Genomic DNA, 9,659 nt, shown 5'->3' with positions numbered 1-9,659 from the left:
AAAAAAAAAAAAAAAAAAAAAAATGTCAGGGGCGAGGCCCTGAATAAACTCAGCAGACTGGGCTGGAATCTGTTCACGGTAATATTTAGGACAAAATGGGACAAACAAGCCAGGCACACCTGTCCCGCCCGCTCACACGTGTTCTGGCTGGTAACACAGGAAGAGTCCTTTCCCTTTGGTATATGTATGTGTGAATGGTTTAGTAAAATGAAACATCTGTGTACTTTTTCCCTCAAAAAGAACAATCCATTTTTCAAGCCGGTCTTTGAAATGGAATATTTGCCAACACTTCTCTCTCTCCTGAAAGCAAGAAACAGGGAAATGTGTCCTCAAAAAGAATTATTTCAGGGCTTCCCTGGTGGCGCAGTGGTTGAGAGTCCGCCTGCCGATGCAGGGGACACGGGTTCGTGCCCCGGTCCGGGAAGATCCCACATGCCGCGGAGTGGCTGGGCCCGTGAGCCATGGCCGCTGAGCCTGCGCGTCCGGAGCCTGTGCTCCGCAACAGGAGAGGCCACAACAGTGAGAGGCCCGCGTACCGCAAAAAAAAAAAAAAAAAAGAATTATTTCAAATGCAGACATTACTAAGTTATTTTTCCTTCAAAAGGCCCAGATCTGCTCACATGCTCACGGAACTGAACGTAAAAGGTGCTTTAAGAAACCGGAGACAAAGCCTTGTCCTGGGTACAAAAGGTTTATTGCTTATAAAAATAAGTTATGGAACAAAACAAAAAACTGAACACGACACAAAGGCTCATTCCAACTATAAAATGACTTAGAACATGGATCCAGGCGGGTCGATGGACTAGTATTGCGAACATACACGGGAGAACATGCTGCCTAACTTCCTTATAGTGCGTCCTAAGACGGTCCCTTTGCCGTCCACGCGCCAGCTCAGGTGTACAACAGTCCCATTAACAGAGATGGAGTCTGCTCTTCAAGAAGCTCGGCCTTAGCGCACGACATGCTGTTTTGCGGAAGCAAGCGGGCGGTGGTACTGCTATCCGGGCCGCAAAGACACGTCTGAGCCATCGCTATGACTGAGGGCTTGTCTGGGAAGGTGCTGGATGGGGGTCTGCGGGCTGGCCCGGGGCTGGGGCAGGGTTACTGCCGGCAGGTGTCGTGGAAGGCTTCGAGGGTTCGGAAATCCCTCCACGTCGGGGGAAGGCCATCTTGCAGAAACTTCCCGCAGCGCTGGCACGGGGCCTGGAACAGCTTTATGTAACTTCTTAACCAGGTCTAAAAAGAGAAGTGAGGAGAGAAATGACAGAAATGGGATCCGGGTGCTTCCAATGTCATCCTTCCTGTCAAGCCTAACCATCACCAGGATAGAGAGCCTGAGTTGGCTGTGACCCCCCAAGAGGTGCCCTGTGATTTTACAGAAAGCTCTGTGCAGAATCCACAAGGTCACAGCACTGCTGATTCTCAGTTCTGGTGCCCTGGGCCCCTCCCAACTAAGGGAATTTTAAAATAGAAATCCCTACTCTCAGGCAGGCGGCACTCCCGGAGGAGCGGCCGTGAACTACGGCGCAGCCTCGTGGCCCGGCGGGGGCATAACCACATTTCATCTGAGTCCCGAACGTCAGCATTGATCCTCTCCTTATTCACCACCCAGAGGTGGCCACAGACGTGCGCGGAGAGAGGGTGAGTGGAGAATTCCCCACTAAGGTCAACGTGCCTTCTTTCTGATCTGATTTCAGAGGTCACCACTCACTGTCACAGCGTGGCCCGACACACCTGGGGGGAGGGCAGGGACAACTTGGTGCCACCAAATAACATAATAAACGGCAAGTACACACCGGAGGGGTTCAGGGTGCAGAGGTCCTTCGGGCATCATACATAAGGATGAGACTCTCATGACTCAATTCTCAAACTCAAGGAGACTCACAACCGTACCAACCCAAGCCCACAGCAACAGGCCAGCGAGTGAGGCGAGCGAGACAAGCTCCCACTGTGACGGGGGTGTGCGAATCTTGTCATTTAACATCCTCCTGAATCAGGCAAGAGGAAACTGCTCTTCGGAGAGGTCGGCCGAGCGGACGGATACAAACGCTTCTGCTTCAGCACAGCTGCCTTCCTGGTGGCAGACCGTGGCTCACCCACCCTGTCCCCCTTCCAGAGGCTAGGGTTCAAAGTTTTGGCAATAAACATGAGGATGTCAGTGGATCATTCAAACTATTTATTCTTCCCAAACCCCAAAGTCAGTTACCAAAGGGGAACTGGGCATTGCCACACGTCAGGTTAAAGAGCAAGTCTTTCGATCCATCCAAAAAGGAAGCGCCCCCTAGAGATCGCCAACTGAAATAGCTCTCTCTACACGAGAGAGCCTCTGTGCGGCGGCTCCGCTGAGCCCCAGGTCTGCTTCTTCGGCCTCCCCAGTGTGTGAGCCCATCAATGAGCCGGGCTGTATTTTCTGAGGAATGAGCTACAGGCTCCTGGAAGCTTAACCGCAGCAGCGAACGTGACGAGGTGGATCGGACGAGCAGAACTCCGCCTGGCTGTCGGACCTGAGCAGCGCTTGCTGATGGGCCCATTTGCTGAGTGTGTTCTCTAACGGGCAGCCTTACCGGCCGGAGTTGAGATGGGGCAGCCTTACTGGCCGGAGTTGAGATGGGAGCGTTAGCGGCAGGGAGAGACGGAGCCTAGCGACGAGAGAGCACGAAGCCCCGTCAGCGTGGCGCTGAAACAGCTGGCCACGTCTGCCAGGATATGGTGGGGCCAGTTGTTGGTGCTGCTGAGACGGACTGGCGGGCATGTGATCAATCAATGAATTGGCTCCAGGGGTGGGAGCCGGGGGCGGAGGGGAGTCCTGACGTGCAGGACCGATCTCCAGCACGTGAATATTCTGGTTCAATGTCAAGTCACCGACGGCCAAACAACCAGCTCGAGAAATTCTGGACATTAAACGAGAGCTGGCGGGAGCCGACCCCAGCACACCGGGGGGATGGCTGTTTCTGGGTCACTCCCCATCCTGAGCTCTGACCTGGAAGTCTAAGGAGTAGGGGTCTTGGAGGAACGGTGTCACGGTACCTGCTCAAGCATAGCGCCAAGCATAGGGCCCAGCACAGATCAGGAGCTCGATAAATACCTACTGACTAAATCAACGTTGGAAACTGTGCTGGAAGGTCACTTCTGAAACCACCATGTGCTCGGCAACGATAGGAAACACCAGCTAATTAAGCAGGACATGGTTTCTCCTAGATCTCTTCCCAGTTGAAAGGAAGCATCCAAACTGGACCGTCTCCCCGCTGCGAGGCCCTTGCGAGCTAAAGACGGTCCAGCTACCTTCCGAGCTGCCTGTTCTCACTTAAGGAGCCAAGGCTCAAGGGGGAGATTTGACTCCTTAAGCCACTTACCATGAACGATCGGACCACGACGTCAGGCATCTGGGGCAGCTGGTAGTGGAGCAGGGCGGTGGTGGCATGGTCCGTCACCTGGGAACCAAGGACAATGCCTGGGTTAGAGCTACTCAGAACGAGCACAGAGAAAACAAGATGAAGGCGCTCTTTTTATGTGACATCTCGTGGAGGAAAAGACATCTAATAAAATCTGAAGGTTGAAAATTAGTTAGCAAAGTTGGGGGCAGGGAAGGGAGGGGAGGTGCGTTGTAAGCAGACAGGACACAGGTATTCAGGAAGCAAGCGAAGTGTGGAACCTTCCAGCAACTCCAGACAGGCTGCAGCACCGGAGAGAGGCGTGGCCAGAGGTCAGTGGAGAGGTAAAGAGATGGCAGATCACAGCGGGCTTTATAAGCCCCGCCACTGCATGAAACACTGCCTGGACGCAGAGGCTCGTTTCCAACTGTCCATATTCGACTTCATCTTTACCCAGGAAGTTTTCCTGCCGGCGTAACTGGGCTTTCTACTTCCTTTAATTCCCATTCTGGCTTATAATTTGTAGCCATACAGATTCTGTGACTGTGGCCCTGATCATTTCTGATGATCTTTCCCCTGAGGCCTCACAGATCCTACCGTTACCTTTCTGAAAAGCCGTGTCACTCCCAGTGTGGTCCCCTGTCTGACCAGCTCCCTGAAAGCTGTGGTCTAGTGGGCCATACCCACTGACCCATAACTCCCCCAGTAAGGCCAAGGGCATGACTGCTTTAAGTTCACTAGAGGCATCTGGGGACCAGATACAAAGTGCACTAGGTTTAAGTCCCAGCTGTCTGCTGACCTGATCCAACTACTCAATCCCTCTAGGTCTCAGTGTCCCTCCTGAAAAGCAAAGGGTTCGTCTAAGATCCCCTGTAGTTCTGAAATTTGATGACACCATGGATTGCTAATGCCTGCCATCCATCACCAAATTAACAGATTATTCCTAATTTGATAGCTGTGTTCAAACTCATGGTTTATTTCATTGTCTTCATTAGGGGTCTTGCCATTACAAATGTTGTGGTCAAAAAGCAAAACGAAACAAACAAAAAAAAACCCATAAAATGATTAACTTTGTGAACAAGAGAGAACACAGTGTGCTGACGGGCCTTGGCAGCAGTTAAGCAAACTGACCAGGTGGAAACCAGCAGGGCTGGTCCAGGTCCCGCACGAGGAGTTGCAAATGATCCAGAAATTAGTCCGGCTGTGTGTCCACACCCAAGGCCAGAGAGGCTACACCCTGAAGAGTGAGGATGCAGGCTCCCCAGGTCACCGAACCTCTAAGATGCGATTTCCCCTGGGATAAAATGGTCATGCATGTGAAGTGCTTACCCTCCAGCCGTGCCTCAGGCCCGCCTGCCCCCTCTCTTCTGCTCTCCCCGGCCCCTGGACTGGCCCTCTTTCCTTCTGGACTTTCGTGGCCTGCCTGGCAGCTGGTGAACCCCGCTGGACGATCAGCTCTGTGCAGGGAGGGATCACGCTCATCCAGTTCATGCTGTGTCCCCAAGGCCTAGGATATCACCTGGCATCTAGCAGGTGCTCAACACATATTTGTTGAATAAAGAAATAAACTTAAAAATGGCCACTCATCAAAGGCCACATACCAGAAACACCTGTACTGGCTTTCTTGCAAATACAGCAACGGTTCACATATCCAACATTGCTGAGAAATTCTTACCCAAATGACTTTCAAGCGCAAAGGCTGTTTTTATTTTAAGCGTTTTTGACAGACAGCTTTCTAAAATGAGCAATGCTTAAAAAAAACAACAACGACAGTAGAATTATAACTTGGCAAAATGGCGGGTAGTGATTGGTGGGGTGAAATGAACGGCTACAAAATGCAGCAAAGCAAACTGGGCCCCGATGATACCTGCTTAAAGCTTGGTTCTTACCCATCAAGATGCCTTGCTAAAAAAAAAAAAAAAAAAAAAAAAGTGCTTGCTTACAACCTCACCAATGAATTCCCATTTCCTGTGACGATTTATTCATTTATTTATTCAACATCAAAAAAAAAAAAAAAAAAAAAAAACCACACAGGTGCCATTTATAGGCTGATAAGACATTCCTTACAATCACATGTGCCATTACAAAAGAAGCCAAGTTTCCGGAGAATTCCTTCTCCTGCCCCTACTGTTTATTTTACAAGCCTCTTAGAAGCCCCACCCTGCATACAAGCACACAGAGCAGGTGTGTCGTGTGTCCGCTGTCCCCCAGCTGCGGGTGTGCTCCTTTCCCAAGATGCAGAGGATCCATCTCCAGTCCCTGGATGAGTCTAGATCTGTCCATTTTGGCACCTCGGGCACCTGGCCTGGGGCCCGATTTCCCAAAGAGACGGATCACCCAGAGGCCACGTCCGAGGCTGGGAGGCTTTGTTTGACTGCATGTTTTCTTTGCTTTTCTTTTTACAGTTTTAAGCACGGATGACCAACGTTTAAAATTCAGAAAACGTCCCCTAACTTGGATCCTCGGCTTCTCAACACATTGGAAGATCTGGGGGCAGTAACAGTGCACCTGCCTGATGGGTTGAATGAAGATTAAATCAGTCCAACCATATCATGGGCCCTGTGACTGTGACCTGGCCCTGCCCACTGGCCCCCACAGATCCAAGTGGCCACCATCAGCGGGAGATAAGGAGGGACAGTGCCTCTGGGCAGGGCAGGTACCTGCAGTTTGCTCTGTGTGCGCCCAGTCTCACACCCAGCCCTCTTCCCTCGTGCTACCTGCCTGGCACCTGTGGCCTTTGGATTTTAGGGCCTTTACCCAAACAGCGCCAAGCATCTCTGCCCCTCATCCTCCTGTTCGCTGGGTGCCTGGCCTGGCAAACCTGTGCTCATCTACCCCTCCCTTCCTTAGCTGACCTCTGGACTTGACCTCTTCTGGCTGAGTTTTGATAACTGCACAGTGATAAGCCAGGCAAGGCATCATACTAATTACAGGGACATCTAAGGTGCTCTTTCAGACCTGTTCCTCCTGTTTGTTTTCAGTAATGACCGGCCATCCACCCAGCAGCCTAAGCTGGAAACCTGGGCTTTTCCTCCCACTTGTACTCAAGCAGCCTCTTGCATTACAGCTCATTTATCTGGAATCCCTCTACTTTTTCCCAGCCCACTGTCTAAGCTTCCGCCTCTTCCTGTCGGGATGACCAGAAGAGCCCCAACTGGTTTCCTCTGGCTGTGGCACCCAGAGGGGGTGTTCTGTGGCAAGGGGTCAAGTCTGTGGCTCTGGAGGTGTAAACTCTGGCTCCACCTCTTCCAGCAATGCCACCTTGGGCAAGTTACTTCATCTTTCTTAGCTGCAGTTTTCCCATCTGAAACAGCGTGATAATAACAAACATTACCCATCACCTGGGCTAATTGTGAGGATTAAATAAATAATGTGTGCATGCTGTTCAATAAATATTAGTGATTATTATTACTAAGCTATAAATCTATGTCACTTCCCCACTGAAAACCCTTTCAGAGCATGTGAATGCACTCAGGATAGAATCCAAAAGTGCAGACGTGCAGGACCTGGTCCAGCCTCCTCTCCCTTCCCCCTCCCACTTCTGAGAATGTTTCAGCTCCTCGTGCTCCACCTCCTCCCCTCCCCTCCCCTCCCCCTGCTTGGCTCCTCTTCCTCTTTCTGGGCCTGGTCTAGATCCTTGTGCTTCCTGACCGGGTCATGTCCCTTTACTCAGACCTTGTCTTTCATAGCATTCCTCACAACTGAGCTTGTATAATTATTATTTTTTTTGCAGTCTGGCTTTAGTGTCAGTTTCCCTAATTTGGCTGTGAACTCTGAGAGGCTGGACACCATGTCTGCCTAGCGCCTGACACAGAGGTTTTCGAGTCGTGTGTTGACTGAACGGATGATCCCTTCTGTCTCTGTGACGTCCAGGGAGACTGGCTCATGTGAGGTTTGGGGACGGAGACAAGGGCCTTAGCCGGGTGGAGAGTGGGAGACAGGAGCTAAGGACGCTGGACCCTGGTCTACCCTTACTCTGCTGGGAATCTTGACTTTCCATCTGCTGGGAGTTGCTGGGGTTCGCTGGCCGGTTCTTCCCTCCTTCCCGGCACGGGGGAACTTTCCGGTCTCTCCTGGAGTTGGGCCACGGGGCTGGTTCAGGAAGCGGAAGGGGCGTGTGCTGCTTCCACAGGAGATGGTGAAGAGCAGATGTGGAGCCTCCAAGACCCCTCTCCCCCTGCAGTGCTGGGAGCCACACCCTCAGACGGTGCATCTGCAGGGCGGCAGAGCCTCCGTTAAGTCGGGCCCCAGAGTGATTGCGCAGAGCCCAGCCCTCCGACAACTCGGGATGGGTGCACGGTGGGAGCAAGAAATAAACTTTTATTGTTTGAACAAGAAAAACTATGAGGTCTGTTTGTTACAGCAGGCTTCTCTCTCCTCTTCAGACCGAAATACTGTACCCTCCTTGGATTATTCATTTCCCGTCTAAAAGACGAGCCATGGCCTTTGCCAGGTCCAAGAGTCCTGTAAGTGGCGGCACACACACGTTCAAGCTGCGACCTAGGAAACCTCCAGAATGGGGCCGTTTGAAATGAAATGCGGTTCACGGACCAGTAGCAGCAGCATCACCTAAGAATGTGCTGGAAATGTGAATTCTTGGGCCCCCGGGTAGACCTGGAATCGGAATCTCTGGGTTGGGGCCCAGAAATCAAGCCGGCCTCTCCAGCTATTCGCAGCGATTCTAAAATGCAGAAAGATGCAACTGTTACTTAGCACCCAAATGCCCTGGGGATCCTGCTACTGAGCAGCGGCGAATTATGCAGGTAGGTGTGGGGTGGAGCTGAGACTGGGCATTTCCAACAGACCCCCAGGCCTGCCCCTGCTGCGGCTGAGGGGCCAGGCCGCTCAGGGGCCTGAGTACTCTGGGCCCTACAGGGAAAAGGCACTTCATTCTGGGGCATGACACAAAGGACTACAAACCCAAAGGAGAGCTTGTCTTTTTCATGAATCACAATGAACGGTACTACCCAAATTTCATAATGGTGCTGTGGAAGGAGGGGTTGGGCGTGGTAGTGGTGAAGTCTTTTCAAAATGAAATATTTTCACAGTGGGTGGCGGTGGATTGGTAGGGCTTTCCTTCCTTCTGAAAGGTGCTCTTTCAGGGACTCCGGGATAATTTTATTAACCTATGGTAGCCACATTAATGAGAGCTTATGATGTATGTGTCCCGCTCATTCAATCCCCACAGTAGCTGAGGCGGGTGCTCCCCTGGGTCCATTTTAGAGACGAGGAAATGGGGACTTACAGAGCTTGGGAAGATGCCCCAGGCCACACAGCTCGCGAGGGGCAATGGGTACGTGGGCCCAGACCCTGCAGGCCCAAGCCTACACCACCTCCCTCCTAAGGCACCCTGGCCAGCTCTCCGGTTTGCTGATAAAGGCGCACATCCCAGGGGCCCCGGTGTCATCTGCCCACCACCTCCCAGCCCAAAAGTCTACGGCAAGCCAGAGGCCCACTGCCAGGCACAGGTTAGCCCTGCAAATGTGGCTGGTGGGTAACAGGCTTCTCAAGAGCAGGACAAGCTGAATTAACTAGAAAATGCCCTTCTCCAGAAACGGCTGGAGTCGCGCACCAAAGCTCTGCTTTGGCATCTGGCTCCCAGGCAGGGCACGGGATCAGTGTGTGCATTACGAGGTCAGCGATCTGGCCACATTCAGCCTCTTTTTTTCAAAAGGCCCAGTATATTCTCTTAATTGCCAAATGGTGGCAGCTTTTTCTAGTGCTGACATGATCGTTTAATTTCTTCAACTTCCCATCACCAATTACAGAAATATTTTAATAGAAGGAAACAAAGCTAATTTGCTCTTACGTTTTCCCTCCCTCCCTCCCAAACTTCCCCGACTGGTTTTCAGGTTCCCGTGGCTGAACTCCAAAGCAGCAGGTAAGACATGGTTGTCAGATGTTGGAGAAATTCACCTGCAATGATCTTCCTTTTTGTCAAAGCATTCCACCTTCAATATTTTTTTGTTTCCCGCTTTTCAAAAACAAAGTTGTTTTTTTTTTTGCTCAGCATCCAAGACGCGGGGAAAAAACAGGCCTGGGGCAACAACAAAACATTGCTATTAACTAATTTAAATCGACTCTGGACCAGTCCAGCCTCGGTTCGGGTTCCATTGTGATGCTGAGCTAATGAGATTCCCCTGGGAGATGAAAGCCGCCCTGTCTGGCCGCTGAGGCCACAGAAGGGCACTAATGCTCCCGAGAAAGGGAGGCCATTCATCCACCAGTGAGTGCTGGTTTGAAAAGAGCTCCGAAAAGATCAAAGCAGACGGCGAACCCAAGGAAAGA

General features: G+C 51.6%; 1 protein-coding gene across 2 annotated transcripts in view; it reads right to left on the bottom strand.

Annotated features, from left to right (window-relative positions):
* Positions 1-675: 675 nt before the first annotated feature.
* MED27 (mediator complex subunit 27) overlaps positions 676-9,659 on the bottom strand; it is a 211,311-nt gene continuing 202,327 nt past the window's right edge. Inside the window, exons 7-8 of one of the 2 annotated variants that reach the window (XM_007453114.1) lie at positions 3,354-3,431; positions 676-1,236 (exon numbers count right to left, since the gene is read on the bottom strand). In XM_007453114.1, the coding sequence (XP_007453176.1) occupies positions 1,102-1,236; positions 3,354-3,431 (213 nt within the window). In that variant the 3' untranslated portion in view covers positions 676-1,101. The remainder of the gene's footprint in view (positions 1,237-3,353; positions 3,432-9,659) is intronic. The other variant, XM_007453115.1, reaches the window with a different exon arrangement.

This window comes from Lipotes vexillifer, unplaced genomic scaffold (assembly GCF_000442215.2).
Source record: "Lipotes vexillifer unplaced genomic scaffold, Lipotes_vexillifer_v1.1 scaffold149, whole genome shotgun sequence".
Taxonomy (NCBI): Eukaryota; Metazoa; Chordata; class Mammalia; order Artiodactyla; family Lipotidae; genus Lipotes; species Lipotes vexillifer.
The sequence above is the reverse complement of the archived record's forward strand: the minus strand, read 5'-3'. Positions and strand labels throughout refer to the sequence as shown.